General features: G+C 47.9%; 2 protein-coding genes across 15 annotated transcripts; one reads left to right on the plus strand and one right to left on the minus strand.

Moving 5' to 3' along the window:
* The first annotated feature begins 65 nt into the window (after nt 1-65).
* HNRNPH1 (heterogeneous nuclear ribonucleoprotein H1) lies at nt 66-18,007 on the plus strand. Of its 13 annotated transcripts, XM_074884209.1 has the most exons (15): nt 66-194; nt 769-880; nt 8,702-8,761; nt 9,832-9,969; nt 10,861-11,016; nt 11,216-11,359; nt 12,865-13,003; nt 14,000-14,178; nt 14,392-14,463; nt 14,543-14,676; nt 14,839-14,974; nt 15,148-15,231; nt 15,359-15,409; nt 16,531-16,623; nt 17,221-18,007. In XM_074884209.1, exons 2-15 carry the CDS (start codon nt 832-834, stop codon nt 17,343-17,345), a joined length of 1,560 nt encoding a protein of 519 aa, XP_074740310.1. In that variant the 5' UTR covers nt 66-194; nt 769-831; the 3' UTR covers nt 17,346-18,007. The 13 variants fall into 13 exon arrangements, with proteins under 13 accessions (XP_074740310.1, XP_074740315.1, XP_074740318.1 ...); XM_074884214.1 differs by lacking the exon at nt 8,702-8,761; XM_074884208.1 differs by lacking the exon at nt 66-194 and having other exon boundaries at nt 590-880; nt 17,105-18,007.
* Nucleotides 1,356-7,804, minus strand: LOC141949978 (deoxycytidine kinase 2). 2 transcript variants are annotated; one of them, XM_074884221.1, is made up of 7 exons: nt 7,689-7,804; nt 6,722-6,837; nt 6,108-6,301; nt 5,709-5,856; nt 5,071-5,186; nt 3,419-3,518; nt 1,356-1,895 (listed from the first exon to the last, which is right to left on the minus strand). In XM_074884221.1, the coding sequence occupies exons 1-7, from the start codon at nt 7,786-7,788 to the stop codon at nt 1,872-1,874; spliced, it is 798 nt and encodes a 265-aa protein (XP_074740322.1). In that variant the 5' UTR covers nt 7,789-7,804; the 3' UTR covers nt 1,356-1,871. The 2 variants fall into 2 exon arrangements, with proteins under 2 accessions (XP_074740322.1, XP_074740321.1); XM_074884220.1 differs by having other exon boundaries at nt 1,356-3,518.
* Nucleotides 18,008-18,347: the final 340 nt, after the last annotated feature.

Genomic DNA, 18,347 nt, shown 5'->3' on the forward strand with positions numbered 1-18,347 from the left:
TGCTCCCCGCGGGACAGGCCCGACCAGGCCGCTGGGCGCCCGCGCCTGGCCGTGTGTGCCCCCCCCGCCCCCGCCACCCCCCCCGCCGCGGCGGGAGGCGGAGCCCAGCCCACCTGACGGCGGCCGGGCGCTGCTGCAGTGCGCGGAGCCGCCGATCCCCGCTGGCCGCTGGAGCTCCGCGGCCGCAGCTCGCCGTGAGCGGGGGTGCTTGGGGGGGAGGAAGGGGAGGCGGGGAGGGGGGCAGCGATCGGCGCGGCGGGGAGGGACAAAGCCGCCACCATGTTTGGGGTTTGGGCAGCAAAACAGGCGAGGCGGGCCCTTGACCGAGGAGGGGTGGGGGTTGAGCCCGGCCCGGTGCGCGGGGCTTCGCCGCCCCCAACCGCCCGCTGCTGCCGTTGCGGGACCCCCCGGGGCGGCCGCGCTTCTCACCCCCCCCCCCCCCCCCGCCCCGTCCCGGGCCCCTGCACCCCCCCCACCGCGCGCGGGGCCGCCGGACGTGACTGGCTGGTTTAATTTGTCACGCTGCCATTGGCTGGCGGCCGGTGCGTGACGTCAGCGCGCTGCGCAGCGCGGCCGCGCGGGTATTTATAGGCGCGGAGCTGCGCTGCGCAGCCGGAGCGAGCAGGCGGGTCGGGCGCGGGTAGGCCGGAGGGTTCATCGCGCCTCATCCTCCCCCGGGAGCAGGGAAAAAGCGACCGAAAAACCTCGATCCGCTTTCGCCGGAGCGTCCCTTCGGCGGCCGCTGAGCTTTTGTTTCCGTTTGCGCAGCGCCCGAGCTCCCCCACCGAGCTTTTGTCTTCTCCCGGTCCCTGTGGGGAAGGCGCGGCCAAGATGGACCCTTGTCACACCGAGGAGACCGAGGGCGAGATCCCCGGCTTGGGTAAGGCCCGGGGAGGGGGGGGAGGCGGTGGCGAGGGGGGGGGGGTGGGGAAACGGAAGGTGGGGGGGGGATGGGGCGGCTGGGCCGCTGGGGTTGGGGAGGGGCGGCTGGTCCCGCCCGATCCAGTGCTGAGCCCCCGCCTTGGCGGCTGCTGGCGGCGGGGGGAAGGGGGGGGAGCGCACCGCGGTGCCGGGGCGGCCCGCGGCGAGGGCGGCCATGGCGGCGGGGGCACGGCCCGGCGCGGCCGCGTGCGCCGCTCCCTTCCCCTCCCCCCCCTCCCGCGTGCGTCGTGGCGGCGCTCGGCGGGGCCTCGGGGCGGGGGCCGCGGTCCGGGGGGGTGGGAGCGGGGTTGCTGTCCTGCCCCGGCCTCCGGTGCTAGCGGCTCCTTCCGCCCGCTCCCTGCCGTTACCGGGGGGGATTTGTTTACTGGGGGGAGGTGGTAAACAAGATCCACGTAAATTACAGTTTATTCCAGGTGTAACCTTGCGACTGCAGTAACGTCCCTCCTTAAGTAGCTGTGAGAACAGCCATTCAATAAAGCAGAAGTTGAAAGTAAAGCTTTCTGGACGCCATAACAGTCTCGTCTTAAAATGGTGAACTATGCCAGTTATTGCAAAACAACCCTGCCTCAGCGCCTGCTATCTCTATTTACTGGGTTGTCAGCCGTTGATAACCAGTTAACTCCTCTGTTGTTAAAGCCAGTTATTAGTCCATATTATTTTAAAATCTTTATTAAACAGCAGAAAATATACAAAAAGTACATTATCAAAGCACCCTGTATTTGTTTTAACTATACAGAAAATTCTGTCAAAACCCAGACAGGTCAGACAAGCAAAAAAAAAACCAAACCAAATTTTGCACTTCAATCTTGCCTTAAAATAAGCTATAAAGGTAACACATTCAGTTAAAGTAAACTGCTTAAGAACGCTCTGATTTTTAGGTTTAACTCTTGAGCTTCAGGCACTTATCATTCAAATTAGTTTTTGTCATCTTAAGAAGTCAGGAAAGACTTGACCTGTGAAAACAAAAAGCATATATGTTTGTATTAAAAGAAAAGCTAAATCATGAGGCTTTTCCCTTTATTAGGGAACAAATAATTTGTTACTGTACAGTTTCCAGTGCTGTTCTGCCTCTATGTGTAATTCCTGACCTGAAATGCTTTTCAGTATAGCACATGGCTGTGAACCCAGGACTTGGAAGTTAGTAATACATAGAGTTGAGTAACTTAATCAGGCAAAAATAGCAAGTAATTATGAAAGGTAGCTTCTGGAATGCTTTACAGAATGTTACTTCATTAAAGAAAATAATTTTTCTTCATTAGGTAGCTTTTTCCTAGGAAGAGAGGGATTGTCTGACAACTAAAAGATCTGGTAGCACTTTCAGCATGGTGCTGCACCCACTGCCCCAAGCGGAAAGCAGAGCTGAGCTTTCCATATGCTGGGTGGCAAAGGGGGTTTGGTGCAGGCAACACTGGTGGCCTTTCAGTGGGCCGAGTTAAAGATAGCAGATATGAGTGTAGTCTGGTTCGTAAGTCAATTGTTGGTTTCCATGAGGATACAACTCGACAACAGATAACCTCCACAACTGAATGTTGTGTTCCCCTCCCCAGTTTATATAGAGCTATTTAAGCGGGAGAGTTAGGCTTGGCTTGAAGGAGTCATTCTTCAGTAATCTCAAATTGACGACCCAGAACAAGATGGAGAAAATGGTTTACACTGTTTGATATGAGGGCAAGGGCACTTTTTTCCATCTTACAAGGATAGTCTTGTTGGGGCAGTGGGGGAAAGAAAGGTTCAAGTGACCGAGTGAGTGAAATAAGTAATATTACAGCTCTGTTGGAGGGTTGGGGATGAGACCCATGCCTGTAAGCATTAGGAAAGGGTTTTCTTGCTGTGGACTAGGCACACAGCACATGGCTCCAGCAGAATGTGGGCATTTACTTCCTAAGTCTTGCCTTTCCTTGGAATTAGCGAACACCATTTTGACTCGTGACCTATTACTACCTTGTTTCCTCAAATGGCTGTTGGCTCTCCCTCACAACTCTTAGAATTGTCACTTCATGCATTTAGAATTATGTGCAAAGTTCAGTTAGCTCTGCATTTGTCAGATGTGTTGTGCTCTATCCATGAAGAGCTTAGATCCCTAGAATGTGAAGGGGGCAAAAATAGCTCTAAACCGACTGCAGAATTTTTTGAAGGACATCATGGCTGACATGAATTGGACAGTATAATTCTGTGAGCTATTTAATGAATGGTATGGCAGTGCAGACTTGGCAGAGTAGTCTGACTGCTCCAGCTGCTGTGCACTTGCATCCCCCACAATTGCTCCTCTTTAAAAACACCCAGTTTTCCCTTGAATTGTGAGGGTGAGGTAGGGTTAAATCCTCTTTTTGAAGGAGAGAAAAAAGCTTCCCAAGTCTATGAAGGAGACTGCACTAGTCCCAAACAAATACTTAATTACAAATTTTAAGAATGTAAATCAATAACTTAGAGCTATTACCACAGAAGAAAGGCAGATGAGGAAACATTTAATACTTACCTTATCAATCAGGTACTCCTGTTTAATCTTATCATTCTTAAAATCTTCATTAACATCCAAAACTAGAATAGGAATCTCTTTAAGGTTCTCAAAGTCAACTCTGTTAAATGGAAGAACATCCTGCTATTAAAAGTGGTAAAAAGTACTCTGTATAAAGCAATCTAGCTCTTCCAGTTGCTTTCCAAGTCATTCTGAGGGTGCAGCATTACTTAAATTACCACATGCATCTGAGATGTTAATGCTGATGCCTGTGACTTAAGTATAGAGCCCTAGTCAAGTTTGTCCTTAATTGCTCTTGTATAACCCAGTCAACATTGTGTTAACATCACTTTAATGTATTTCACAAATCTGGCCCAGAATTTTATTTATTTTCTATGTTTATTGTACAAGCAGGGGGGGAAGTTTATGCTTCTTACCTTAATGTCCTTTATCCCATTCTTCTTGTTATGGAATCAATTATCAGGAATATGATTTCGATAACCGAGTATTTTTTTAAAATATCACTTGCCCTTTGTCTCCCCCACTCCTTTATAGTTAACTGCTAATCCGTTTACTAAGGTGTATTTTTAAAGCTTCCTTTTGTGAGGGTGACTTCTTTCACAGGTTATAATGGCTCTGAGATAAGCAAGACCATTTTGACTAGCAGTTAGGAGCAGATCGGAGCAACAGTTGCACAACGTTGTTCTCTTAAAGCTATAGTTCTCCCTATGTGTGAAAAGCATTTCTAAAATGCAGTAAGTGTGCTGAACAGCATTCTTAACTTGTGTTTGCAGACTGAAGTGTTAAATACAGGAAACGCTTGCTCACAAGTTTGGAATGAGTACACAGTGTAAACGTTCCCAAAATGCCACAATAAGGCAGTGCCTACTTGTCTCTTAAGCATTTGGATTATCCTACGTGAAATTTAGGACAGTAGATGTGACCGATAATGTACTTTTCCTGGAATTGTTATGCTTCCCATTTAGAGTATTTCAGGCTCCTCTAGGGGAAAAATCCAAGGTCTGCTTTCACATTGAAAGATTGCTTACATGGGAAAGTTAGGAAGTGTCAGTAAGGAAGTTGAGGGGGAGGTATGCAGAGGTCACTGAAGTCACTGACTGGGTTTCTTGCTTGTAACACTACCTGCCAAAAGCTTTTCTGATCATTGTTTAAATATTAATCCTAGCTTCAAAATAAACCTTGTTGAAATACAGTCACCCTAGTTTAAAGGTAGTTGGGACCTTGCCCTCCCTTATATTGGAACTGGAAGCTGTTTAGTAGGTAACTTAGGCGATTAGCTACTGAACACAATCTCAACTCTGTCCTATTCCTGTGTACTTCCAGCTAACAAAACTCATATCCTTGCTGGAGTTAGAACTACATAGCTTTCTTGTTGAAGCTAATGCTTAACAAAGGCTTTAAATTAGATTAATTTCCATCTCTTGGCAATTTTAACTTCCCTGCCATGAGATGACCTTCTCTCTGCATATAACCTAGAGTAATCACATCTGTGCCAAGAAACCTGGAGTGGGTCTAAAGATAAGTCCTTCCAGCTGTGCCTGAGTGAAGCTAGACTTAGCTAAACCTTAATTTTAGCTCTAATCAACATTAGCATAAGGTAGAAAAAGCTTTGCCTGTAAATTGAAACTTGCTTACAGAAAATGTGTTCATACCTCATAGTCCTTTCATGAAGCCAGGTCTCATGTTTATAGTGGAGGTTTTCCAAATATTCAAGCTCAATTCCTTGCTCCTCTTCTCTTCCCCTCGTCTGTAGCCTTTCCATGCATTTCTGAAAAAAAGAGTACAAGCCTGGACATTAATGTGTTGAAGGCTAAATCAGCTGAACAGATCAAGTGGTCTTTAAATCGGGACTAATGCTTGACATTAGTAAGCATTAATTTTTAAATGCTTGGCTGAAAATAAATGAGTTAAATCTAGAATAACTTTCCTCTTAAAAAAAACCAAACTTGAGCCACTTTAGCTAAATGTTAGTTCTTAGTAAAAGATTACCTTCAAGTCAGGACTGTATGGGAAGGGGAGTCAAACTTCCTGCAGAAGTTCAATTTCGGCCTTGGATCTTTACTGGGAGTGGTGGTGGGTCTAGCAACTGTGGCATTTGCTGACCTCAGAATAGCAGCTCAGAAGAGAGGGGTTTTAATTTGGTCTCTGAATGAAATCAGAAATTATGATAGGTTTCCCATTGGTTTGTGGGGGGAGAGTTAATTCAGTGTTAAATTGCTGCAGTATTATATCATGAGTATCCTCTTAAGCTCCTGGAAGCAAAATCTAGAGCTGAAAGTAGTGAACATACCTGAGGTGTGGTTCTTAGGTAGATCATGCCATCCAGTTCTATATCGGATTCAAACTGATTCAAAAGCCACGTGTGCCAGTCCTGATAAATAGCCCACTCTGTTTCATTAATATTTCCAGACTCGAACAGGTTGGAAGCAAATACGTATCTGTAATGGAAGACATTAGTCTCATGCCAGGAATGATCAAGGCAAACTACTAAAACACTTCTCACTAGAATCAGAATCATGATACTGAAAAAAAATAGCTGTGCACTCCTACATCTGTAAAATACAGATGTTGAGTCGACCCTGCTCCTTGCAGATACTAGTTCAGTATCAGTGTTTCCCCAGCTCCATGTCTGAACATACAGATCTGGAGCTTTTAATCTGAACTCCTGTTGCAATGTGAGAGTAATTACCTGTCACTGTACACAGATCTCTCAAAAAATTGCACTGGATGTTCTGCTTCATGTAGCTTGGCTGAGACAGGTTTTAATTGTGCTCTTACTCGGCTCAAGCAAGCGTAAGTCTGAAATGTATAAGCCCATCTTGTGGGTTTATCATACAGCATTTGAAGTAGGTTTCCTCCACTCTTCTGTGATGTTGAAAGTTCCTAGGGGACAAGAGAGAAAATACCAGCATATTTGCAGGATTTAATTTCTTTTTCTTAATCCAAAATTTGGTATGTTGAAGTAAGAATTCAGGGCCTTGGGTTTTTTTTTTTGTAAAATGCTTAGGCATAGGAATAAAGAGATTTGTTTCTGAGCTGATGGTAGTATTTAATGACAGCTTCTTTAAGTTGATCACTGAGTTGCATACTTCAATGTGATTCCTGTGGATGGAGTAGGGTAGTTATTTGGAATATGCATTCAGTAGCATCTTTCAAGTAGCTTTACAATTTCTGAGTGTTTGGTCAACTGATATGATAGTGGGGATGACTCTGGACGCTCTAGACTCTGTATAGCTGAATTTTGGGATGGCTCCCCAGCCAAAACATCTGTCTCCCCAAGCTTCCCAGCTCCAGCACACCTACCTCATACTCATCTTCAGCTGTCTGGATGTTGCACCACTTGGCAATGGGTTCAGGGATGATCTCCCACTCGTCACTGTGTTTCTCTAGTAGCTTAACAAATGTTGACTTCCCTGCAGCTGGAGAAGATTTGAGAAGTTCACTAAGGGTGTGGGTTAGACTGGTCTTACTGATAGTGGTAGTTTTGAGGTTTCTTAGGCTGTAGGCAGTGTCACTGCAGCGTTAGAGGTGCAGGGCACCCGGGCAGACTTTGGGATGCTGGGAGCGGGGTTATGCACCTTCTGAGTAAACGGCTCTAATCTCCAGCGCCAGAAGGCCGAGCCTAGGCCGGGCAGCCGATAAGAACCCGGCGGAGGCTGCGCCTCCATTTTAGGAGCAGGCTGAGCCGGGCGGGGCCTCGCGCGGCATTGTTTGGGAGGCGGAGGCTGCCGCGCCTGCGCGCGCTGGCCGAGCGGGGAAGGCCGCTGCGCATGCGCGGCGCGCGAGCTGGCGCGGGCGGGCGGCGCGTTTGCGGGCCGGAGCGTACGGGCCGGGCGCGCGCGAGGCGGCCCCGTCCCTGGGTGCGAAGGCTCGGGCCGGGGGGGGGGTCTCCCCGGAGCCCGGGACGTTCATGCTGTTCAAGCCCACCCGCACGGCGGGAGGACGCCGCGTCCTTGCTGTAACAGATACCGGGCGTGTCCGGCCTGGGCAGGGCGGGGGCTGTGGGCGGCGGGGTTCCCTTTCCCCCGGGCCATGGCGCCAATTTCGGAGTGTCGCCGGGAGCGGGTCTCGGCTGAGCGCCGGCTGCGCTTCTCCCTCAACATGATCCCCTCGCCTGCCTGCAGAGGTGGCTGAAAAAGGCCCCTCAGCGGCCCCGCTCCCAACGCTTCTCGGCCATCTGCACCGCCTCCGGGCGTCCCGAGGCCCCGACCCCCGCGGGCGCAGCCCCCGACCTCCCCCCCCCCTTCCCTCCCCGCACCGCCGAGCTCACCGATGTTCCCCTCGATGGAAATCTTCCGGAGGCGCTTCTGGAAGCTGGAGTCGAGGGAGCTGGCGGGGCTGCGGCAGTGCCGCTTGGCGGGGGTGGACATGGCGCCGCCGCCGAGCTGGAACGCACGGGGCTCTCCCGGCTGCTCCAGCCCACTTTAAGTCTCCCGCCAGCCGGTGGGCGGGATGGCCGCCTCCCGCCACCCCTCCCCGGGAAGAGGCGGAGGCGCTGCCCCCTCCCCCGCCGCGGCGGGCTGCAGCCGCTCCTTCCGCCGCCGCTCCTGCCTCCCGCCCGGCCTCTGCCGAGCTACTGCCCGCGGGGCTTTTTAAAATGGGAGGTGAGCAGAGCTGTTTTGTTAGGAAGTTACCGTAAAACGGTTCCGCTTACTGATTCGATTTGCATTAACGTAAACGAGTGCTCTGTTTTGTTTGATTTACAGACATAAACTTAAGAGTATCATTTTTTTTTAAATTTTCAAAAAGCCTCCAGCTTTGGGGGGAGGTGGTTGTTAGTAGGCCAGATTGGTGTCTGTTAAACTAAACATTTTACGTAGTTACGTGAGGGATAAGGCCGTGTAGATTTGCAGGCAGTGAAATGGCTCAGCCCAGGGCTGTCAGTTTTGGTATTGACCGGAAACACGCAGGGAGGAAGGGTTAGATGCTGCTCTGAGCACCTTTGCTTCCAAAATTCCCGTGTCAGTGTTGGCATGCCTGGGGTGGAATGGAATGTGCTTAACTCCTGCGTGGGCAAGTTGAAACATAACTGCTTGTTCTTGCAGGGTAAAGAAAGGGGATGGAGGACTTGTAGATGATAGTTTTTATGGGTGCAACTGTTGGAGGCTGTGTGACTGTAGTTATTCCTGTAACTTCCTGTTGCCTCTATAATAACGAGATTCAGGGTGAAATCTAGCTAGGTCTGGTGTGTTTGGAGGAGATGGGAGGGAGTTATATTTTCCTTTCTTTTATGATAATTGTGACCCATGTCTCTTCTTTCCCCATCTCCTACAAACACACCAGGCTTCAGTGACCGAAGCGAGCAGATTGTTTCACGTGGGGTAGCGTCAGCATTTGAAGCTGGTAAGTGCTAGTTCCCACACACCTCTCTGTTCAGCCAGACTCCTCACTCTCCGTGCAACGCGGTGCCGTGCTGGTGCGGGGGGTGGGGGCGAGTGTCGGTAGCGGGAACCGGGCCCCCCACCCCCGCACACACCAGGGGCGCCGGAGGAGGGGGCGGGGGGGGGGATGCGGAAGGAGGGGGGGGGAGCGGCGTGAGGCCTCCGGGGCATGCGCAGTGTGGAGAGCGGCGCTGAGAGGCGCATGCGCGCAGGCCCGCCCCGCGCTGTGCGCGGGAATCCGCGCCGTGGCTTTGTTCGGTAGGCAGCGACGCATGCGCACAGAGGGCCGGGGCGGGGGGCGGCCAGGCCCTAGACTAGCGAGGACGCATGCGCACCTGGCGGGCGCGGCGCGGGCAGCGTCTGCGGAGCGGGTGTGTGTCCCGGGGCGGAGCGGCGCAGTGGCGCTACGGAGCATGCGCAGGTGGGGCCGCGGGGGCGCGGCAGGAGCCCGCCGGGTGGTTCTGCGCACGCGCCCCGCGCATTCCTCTGAGCCACGCCGCAGCCCCTTACGGGAGCCGGTGCGGGCAGCCCGCGGATCCTCGGCGGCCGCTCGCCGCCCTCCTGCCGGCCACGGATTATGTGCGCCTCGGCGGGGACTGCGAGTCGTCGGGCTCACCAGGGCGGTGTCTGGGGCCGGGGTTCTTTGTGCGGCGGAAGGCCCGGCCCAGCGGAAGCGGGAGTCCCCGCCGCCATTTCCTAGCGCGCTCTCGCCACAGGCTCGCCCGCTCGCTGCCGCCTGACTGCGACTAGGCGCTCTCCGGACAGCGGATCAGGCTCGGAGCCCTAGAACCACCGCGGAGCCCCACCATGTGTGCGTGCGGGGATGGGGGCTGGGCGCGGGCCGGGAGGGGCGGGCCAGGCGTGCGCCGGGCGGGAGCGGCTCTTGTGTGTGTGAGGCGGGCAGCGGTCCAAGGTAGAGGAGGCTCGGGGGTGGGAGGGCACAGGCCAAGGGGGCCGCCGGGCGCTCTGAGGGGGTGCGGGTGGCGGCCGTGCTGTGCGGCGTCTCAAAGGGCCTGTTTTGGTCTTCTCCAGCAACCACAGAAGCTGAGACGGAGCCGAGCCTCACCCCCAATGTGATGCTCAACACGGAGAGCAGCGAGGGATATGTGGTGAAAGTCAGGGGGCTGCCTTGGTCCTGCTCCACCGAGGAGGTGCAGAGGTTTTTCTCTGGTAAGTGGGACTGTGGGGAGATAGGGGGCTGGGAGAGGGGCTGGGCTCTGGTGTCAGTACTGGGTTCCTCCTGGGGACACTATGGCAGTGGCTGCAGTGAGCAGCTCCTGAAAGCATTCAGGGCAGTTCAGTAGCTAGTGAAGTTTCTAATGCAACAAGTGCCTCAGCTAGGACCTGGTATGGAAAGCTGTGCTTTTGCTAGCAGAAGCTAGACACAAAGGAGCTTAGTCTGTGAGTTGCTGGGATAGCCCCAACTGCCTTAGCTTCTTGAGCAGCCAGAAGAGAGACGCTTTCATTTTAAAGAAAACTTCAATATTCTTGCTTCAGGTTGAACTAAATCAGTTTAGTTCTTGGTGTTGTCCTTATAGGCTCTCTTGTGTGAAGCGGTTAGTGTGTCGTGTCCTTCCCACAAATTATTAGCATCCTGCAGTAATAAATAGTGGTGATAAATACATGCTTGCTCCAGTGTCTGGAGATTTTAAAGCTGCATCAGGTATTTGGCATACTGGACTTGGTTCTCATTTAGTTCATTATGCTTACACTGTTTTTTACTACTCCTTATTTCACTTCATGCTCATGAGAAAGTCTTCAAGGCATGATGAAAAGCAGATAGCACATTCAACTTGTCTTGAGGCAGCAAAGCTTCAAATCTTTGAAAACAGCTAATCTGCATTGATGCTTAATTTTGCTAATCTTCAGCCTTGAAGAAGGGTAACTTAATTTTAGTTAGTCCCTTAGTTTATTGGTCGCTATAAAAGTTACAACAAGAATACTCCTGGTTTCATTTTCTTGATATAATCTATTAGGTTTTTTTCCTGTTAAGAGTATCTGAACCTTTTAAAGTCAATGTTCCTGTAGTAATTAATTCTGATCTTCCCGTTTCATTTTCAGATTGCAAAATTCTAAATGGGGCTTTGGGTATCCGTTTCATCTACACCAGGGAGGGCAGACCAAGTGGAGAAGCATTTGCTGAACTTGAATCAGAGGAGGATGTGAAATTGGCACTGAAAAAAGACAGAGAAACAATGGGACACAGATATGTTGAAGGTTTGACTCAGTTGGTCTAGTAACTGACTAAATGTGTTTGTGCTTGATGGGTTTTTGGTTAATTGCTTTTCTGTTTCTTTAAAATGCATGTGAAAGGACAAATGGACTTGTATATCATTAAGCTGACTAGTTTCAAGGCAAATTACTTTTAAAGCTGTTGCATATTCCAGAATGCATTAATTCTAAGTGCCTTTTACAGTTTTCAAGTCAAACAACGTTGAAATGGATTGGGTTCTGAAGCATACTGGTCCCAACAGCCCTGATACGGCTAATGATGGTTTTGTACGTCTTAGAGGACTCCCATTTGGCTGTAGTAAAGAAGAAATTGTACAGTTTTTTTCAGGTATGTGGGATAAAAGTAGTAGCTATAGCACTATTGGTCTATGCTTTAAAAAAACAAACCATGGATTGCCCAGTAGTACTTCCAACATACTAATGGGTATTAAAAGTAAATAAGCAATTCTTCATTAGTTATCTGGACTTGAGGGATCAATTCCTAAATTACTTGGTTATTAAATAATTGAGGGAACTCCAGAAAGCTACTCTAATTTATACTTAGCAAGACATACTGTTCCAAGTAAGGATAGCAGAAAGCAAGTGTCTTCGGTTTCTAAATTAGAAGTGAACAATTCAGATGGGAGGATATTTCCACCCACACGCTTAGCTGGCTCATGCTGTTCAGTGAAGGATGGAGAACGCCCTTACCACAGGGCTTGGTTCAAGGAGCAGGAATCTGAGGAAGGGCATGCATTGTGCCTGTGACTTTTTTTTTTTTTTATAAACATAGATTTAGTATTGAATAAGATTCCAGGAGAAAAAACAACATGCTGAACTCTTATCCAAGTACAGATCTTCCCCTTCCCCTTCCTAGGGGGGAAGAAACCCCCTTGATGTTCTCTAGCTTAAAGTTTTCATGGATGAAGAGATAATGTCTTGTATTGACTCATTCTTGCTTTTTTGCAGCTGTTGTATGTTTTAGGAACTGGAATACTATTACAAATGCCTAAGAATGAAATCTGTTGACTTGTCTAGGATTTAAGTTAGTAGCATTTTCAAAGTAGTAGATTTCTAAATGTGAGTGTTAAAATAAGCTGGAATGTTTTTGCTATAACAAGATACGATTGAGTTTACTGTTTTGCTTTGAAATACAGTAGAAATACTTCCAATTTTACAACTTCAGAACTTGTTTTTTGATTTCTGAATTGGTAATATACTGTGAACAAGAGCAAATCCTAAGCATGTGCATTTTAAGTTGTTTTTCTTACATGGTTAAGTGATTCAAACTTTAAAAAACTGTTCATGTGGTTAATATACAAAATGTGCCTCTTCTGTTCAGAAACTAATACTTTTGAATCAAATTACTTCATGATTTTTTCTTAATTAAGCACTCCTAAAGATAAAAAATAATGCTGAAACTTGATGTTTGCATAAGACTATTTTACCTGAGTGTCTTCTAGTAAAAATAGTTGTTATATATAAAGCTGTTTAACTTGCTGTGTTTGAATTTATCTTAAAAAGTTCATCTTAAATACTTTCACAGAATTGAAGAGGTTTGTAATATGTGAACTTCTTAATGCACCCTGCATTAGATGCCTTATCTGAGGAGTTGTCCCTGACACTCAGAACGTTTCTGTGCTCTGCAGGGTGGGTTAAGAACGTAAACTGAATGGTATGTGATCGTGGATCTCTTTGTTGACATGCTTTTTCTTCTGGTGTTCTAGAATCAACATACCATTCACTTACAAGTGTTAAAATTCTGGTGTATTTAAAGCTATAAGAAAAACTCATGACTGGGCTTGTGATGTTAATATTGCCCCCCTACTGGGGTTATTTGTCCTTGGGTTGAAGGGTTGGAAATCGTGCCAAATGGGATAACATTGCCGGTGGACTTCCAGGGGAGGAGTACGGGGGAGGCCTTCGTGCAGTTTGCTTCACAGGAAATAGCTGAAAAGGCTCTAAAGAAACACAAGGAAAGAATAGGGCACAGGTGGGGATGGATGGTTGGTTGGCTATGTCACTTTTCTTATGGTAAACAATTAAATCCATATTCTCTCTTCTGAAAGTGTTAACATCCGACTAGAAATTGTACTTTGGTCTCTAACTTGGTGATAAGATATTGCTGATGTGCGTATGGCACAGACTGTTTGGATCTACCCAAAACAAACCATAAAATCGGGCTAAGCTTAAGTGTGCTTTGGAAACTGGGTAATAATGGAGGAGTGAAAAACTGATAGCTTGAAAGCGACAAAGTTGAGAGACTATGGCTTTAACTTCTCAAATAGCACCAATTATGCCTTTAGCTCTAAAGACATGCACAGTACTCTTACTACCATAAGAAAATGTGATACTTTCTAAACTTGTTTTATAAGTTGAAATGTAACAAATTTTCTTACTGTATTAATCTTCAATGTAATAAGCATAGCTTTCAAGAAATTGTCACAAAGGGTTTTATTCTATTTTACTTGTGACTATTTTTCATTGAAGCATGCACTTTTTGCCTACGCTGAATCACTGAAGCATAGGCTGGGTTCACTAGCACATGCAGAGCTTTTTGTAGCATCCTGATGGGTTAAAATCTTGGTGGAGACTGGGTTTTTAACCCTCTGTTTACCTTGCCACATGAGCAAAACAGTGCTGAGTTGAGCGGACGTCGGTCCCTCCTACGTTTTTGACTAACACTTTTTAAATTGGGGGGGAGGAGGGTGGGGAATCAATATTGCTCCCCCACCCTTAAGGTTGGGATACTGTGAAGTATGAGGAGCATGTAAACCCTTCAGTAATTGTAATTTCTTGAAAATACACTGATTTGAAAGTAATGTAGTGTTTATAATAGTATGTCATTGCCTACATAATGTAAAGAAACCTGGCTTAAAATATACTGCCAGTTTCGAGGCTATGACTAAATGGCTTGTTTTAATGTGAAGTTGTGAGGTTTTTGAGGAGGGAACGAAGGACTGACTTCTTTCTGTGGAAACACTTGTAGGTACATTGAGATCTTCAAGAGTAGTCGAGCGGAAGTGCGCACTCACTACGACCCTCCACGCAAGCTGTTGGCAATGCAGAGACCCGGTCCTTACGACAGACCTGGTCTTACGCGGGGATATAACAGTCTTGGTAGAGGAAGTAGCTTGGAAAGAATGAGGCGTGGAGCCTACGGAGGAGGTACGTACGCGAAGTCCGAGAGGGAGCTGCTCATCTGAGAAGCAGCAACACTTGGACCTGGTAGTGTCTTCCCTGCTTTGTAACCACTGGTTTGTATTATGTCCTTGGCTTTGTTTCTTCTAGAAATGACACTTGATAATGTCTGCACTTGTGTTCATGTGTATTTGGATGTTTCTGTAGTTGAAATGAACATGTTGTCCAATCTATTTGTAGGTTATGGAGGTTATGATGACTACAATGGGTATAATGATGGCTATGGTTTTGGTTCTGATAGATTTGGAAGAGGTAAGATTGCTCTAATAGCAATAGTAACTGAACTTTCAATACGTCTCAAAAGAAACTAAAATACATCTGAAAGACCTAGAATGGACTCTTTTCTCTGCAGGAATGTCGGACCACAGATACGGCGACGGGGGATCCACCTTCCAGAGCACGACTGGCCACTGCGTCCACATGAGAGGTCTGCCTTACCGAGCTACGGAGAACGACATCTATAATGTGAGTGCCAAATCTGCTCTTCAGTGCATGGCTTTAAGGTTCTGTTGTTGGATGTGTCAACTGCACTGCAGTTAACAAGTGTTCCTTGAGAGGAAACGGCTTGCTGTAAAACCGAATTGTTGCATTGGTGCGTTTTAATCTCTGTGACTATTTTGTATGTAGTTCTTCTCACCTCTGAACCCTGTAAGAGTACACATCGAAATTGGACCAGATGGCAGAGTAACTGGAGAGGCAGATGTTGAATTTGCTACTCATGAGGATGCAGTGGCTGCTATGTCCAAAGACAAAGCAAATATGCGTAAGTACGACTGTTCTGAGTACGTGGCTTTAGGGCCAATACAGCGCTGCAGCATACTGCGTGTGCTGTAACTGGAATGCCAAAGGTTTTGTTGCAGCCTTACTTGGCAGTGAGACAAACTGCCCAGGTTTGGTGTGATGTGAAATGCTCTCACGGCAAAATTTTTCTTTCAGAACACAGATACGTAGAACTCTTCCTGAATTCTACAGCAGGAGGAAGTGGTGGTGCTTATGGCAGTCAGATGATGGGAGCAATGGGTATGTGTAAGCAGTCTAACCGCACTTTTAAACAAGCACTTAAGGAAGCTGGCTATTTTGTACAGCTCCTGCTTACTTTATTCCTGGCATAAAAACTGAAATACAACATTCTGTCTTAATCACACAGTCAAGGAATCGGAAGGGGTAGTCCAAGATTGGAACACTAGCACATTGCCAGGTATATAAACCTTTCGGGAATACGTTTGAACAATTACAGGTTGAATAAACTCTGGTGCTGCCTGCAGCGTGCGTGGTGGGATGAGCAGAGGGATGAGTGGCTCCTGGGTATGTGGTGGTGTGAAAGTGAAGTGGGAGATGCTTGTCTCTTTATTCTCCTTCCCCCTCCTTTTTTTTTCCTTTTGGAGACCAGAACATAGTTTGGTGATGGAGGGTGTATCTGTGGCACGTGACCTGCCAGTCAAGCCTCGTCTTGGTGGTGAGGGAAGAATCTATTTGGAATTTGGAGAAACTGTTTGAATTGCTCTAGCAAACCCTGAAATTGTTTCAAAATCTAAAACGTGTTTGCAACACAAGTCTAAATGATTGCTATTGCTGTGTCTATGAGCAGATACCCTTCTTGATACCTGACTTGTCTGGTTTCTTGGAGATTAAGGAGGTGGTTGGTTTTTGGGGAGTTTCTTTCTTGAGGGTGCTGGGGTTAGGGGTATGTAGATACACTGCTGTTTGTGTAGTATTTTGATGACAAAATGTTTGAAGTCTAATGCTGATGCTTTAACTACCGTTAAAGTGGGAGTACAGACAAGCCATGAGGTGAAGAGCAGTAGTTAGTGAGCTTAAGTAGAGGTGTCCTCTCCAGCGAGCTGTTGTGCTGCTGTGATGCACAACTGGTCTGGAACAGGAATAAGTCTGCCAAGACTGGGTTAATGACCCCAGTTCATGAGTTGATGGTGCCTCCCCAGGGGCTGGGGACTGCCGTGGGCCACAGTCCTCTCTGGGTCACTCAGGTCTCTTGGGGTGTGTGTTATTCACCAGCAGATGGATCCTGCTGTGTGTAGTTCATAGGAACAGCAAAAGTGAACCCTTACAGCAAGGACTGGAGAGTCACAAGCAGTTGCTGTAATTCTTAAAAGTTCTTGTTGCTGCTTGACTGTAGGAATGTCTTCAGAAACCTGCTCGCTTGCTTTTTGTTACCTTCTGTACTTAGGAAGAAAGTTACCTGGGTGAGAGGGAGCGCTAGTGCCAGGGTATGGGTCTGTCGGTTGGGTGAAGGGGGGATTTGTTGATGGCCAGCAGGCTGAGACAGGCCAGTGCTTAACGTTTTCATCCTTAACTTGAAAGGAAGCCAATCCAGTTATGGTGGTCCAGCTAACCAGCAGCTGAGCGGGGGTTATGGAGGAGGATATGGAGGCCAAAGCAGCATGAGTGGCTATGGTAAGAGCATTTCTTCACTGGTTTAGGTGGGCGAAGTGCAGCTGGCTTAGCATGTCTGAAAGTGTTCCCTGGTGTTGGAGGGTCGTGTTACAGACTGGGCAGCACAAGCCCTTGGAAGTTGAAGACTTGGCTGTTGTGAATTTTGAAACTAATGGAGAGCTGGAGGGGAATAGATTCAAAGCAAGAACTTGGAGTTGAGGGGGGAGGGGGGAAATGGGGGAAATCAGAAATGCCAAGTCTCCAGACTGGTATTACCCTGATCACTGCTCCCTCAGTGTGGAGGCTGGAGACCAGCCTGGCTGAACTGCAGTACAGACGGGGGGAAGGTCCATGGGGGGCCGGGTCCTCTCTGCTCCCACAGCAGTGATGGGAGACTGACTTCGAAAGGGGGGTGCGGGGGGGGGGGGCAAGATAGAGCTGACTCTTAACGTTTGAACATCAATAAATTTTGAGTACGGAGCTCTAAACTGACACTTTGCAGTATTGGGCCCAGTAGGCGGTATTTACGAGGTGGCCCAGCAAGGACAGGCGTTGGGGGAAGGATGCTTCGAATCGGCCTGAACCAGCTGTGAACCTGCTGTCGGTTTTCCCCCTCAGACCCCGGCAGCCAGGGCGCCATGAACAGCAGCTACTACAGCAGCGGGAACCGCGCGTCCATGGGAGTGAACGGCATGGGCGGCATGTCGAACATGTCCAACATGAGTGGTGGCTGGGGAATGTAACCCATCGCTGACTTTTGGTCACATCTTTTTTTAAAAAACAAAAAAACAAAAAACTAAGTTTAACAGTTTTGCAATACGAGCTTGTGATTTATGCTTTACTGTAAGTGAATTCAGGATTGTTATTTTAAAACCTTTCAGGTTCAGTATTTTTGAACATACAGAAATGAACATTCATGTAGGATGTAATAACCAAGTTGAGTAAAGACTATAACTGTTAAACAATTTTGAGCGTTTCTCAAGTTAGTTTTGTTGTAGGAGTGTATTTAAGCAGTAAGCGTATTTAGGTTAAAGCTGTTTGAATTATGTTAAATGTTGCTCTTATACCATATTACATCCAACACTGTTTTGAATACATGTTGAGAGACATGCTTTTTTGTAAAGAAACCATATAGAAGCTGTGTCTGAAATTCAAAGTGAACATTTGGCATGTTAGTTCTAGTTTATTTCTTTTAATATCCTGTAAGGCACGTTAAAGCTTTTTTTTTTTAAGTTAATGGGGGAAACGTGTTGAGACGCAATACGGCTACTTTAGGATTTTGGTCTTGGTGTTCGTATAAAATTCTGAGGCCTTGATTTAATCTTTCATTGTATTGTGATTTCCTTTTTAGGTGTATTGCGCTAAGTGAAACTTGTTAAATAAATCTTCCTTTTAAAAACTGGAACTCATTCCTTCTTGCTCTCCAGCTTCTGTGGTGTAGCTATACCTGCGGCAGTGTTGCTCGCTGACTGTAGTGCTTGTTAACATGCATTGCCTGTGAGCATCCTCACCCCAGAGCTGGCCTGGTAGGGTGGTGGAGTGATGATTGTTTCTCAGCTGAGGGGTGTTAGTGAGGAAAACCAGCCCCAGCTGGGGTGGAGGCTGTTGGTCAGTCCCCCAAGGTGGGGCTGTGGCTGGAGCTGTGCAGGGGGCTGAGAGGAAATTCTGTGCTGCCTCAGAGGCATCTCTTCAGGGCCAAAGTGTGTATCCATGGACTGGGCAGCTTGGCACAACCATCTTTCAGT

This window comes from Strix uralensis, chromosome 14 (assembly GCF_047716275.1).
Source record: "Strix uralensis isolate ZFMK-TIS-50842 chromosome 14, bStrUra1, whole genome shotgun sequence".
In the NCBI taxonomy this organism is placed as follows: domain Eukaryota; kingdom Metazoa; phylum Chordata; class Aves; order Strigiformes; family Strigidae; genus Strix; species Strix uralensis.

Coding starts and splice junctions, on each gene's coding strand:
- HNRNPH1 (XM_074884209.1), top strand. CDS start 832: ATGGACCCTTGTCACACCGAGGAGACCGAGGGCGAGATCCCCGGCTTG. Junction 8,762..9,831: donor AGCGTCAGCATTTGAAGCTG/GTAAGTGCTAGT, acceptor GGTCTTCTCCAG/CAACCACAGAAGCTGAGACG. Junction 15,232..15,358: donor TCAGATGATGGGAGCAATGG/GTATGTGTAAGC, acceptor TTAATCACACAG/TCAAGGAATCGGAAGGGGTA.
- LOC141949978 (XM_074884220.1), bottom strand. CDS start 7,788: ATGTCCACCCCCGCCAAGCGGCACTGCCGCAGCCCCGCCAGCTCCCTC. Junction 6,302..6,721: donor CAGCTGAAGATGAGTATGAG/GTAGGTGTGCTG, acceptor CTTGTCCCCTAG/GAACTTTCAACATCACAGAA. Junction 5,857..6,107: donor AGATCTGTGTACAGTGACAG/GTAATTACTCTC, acceptor CTTCCATTACAG/ATACGTATTTGCTTCCAACC.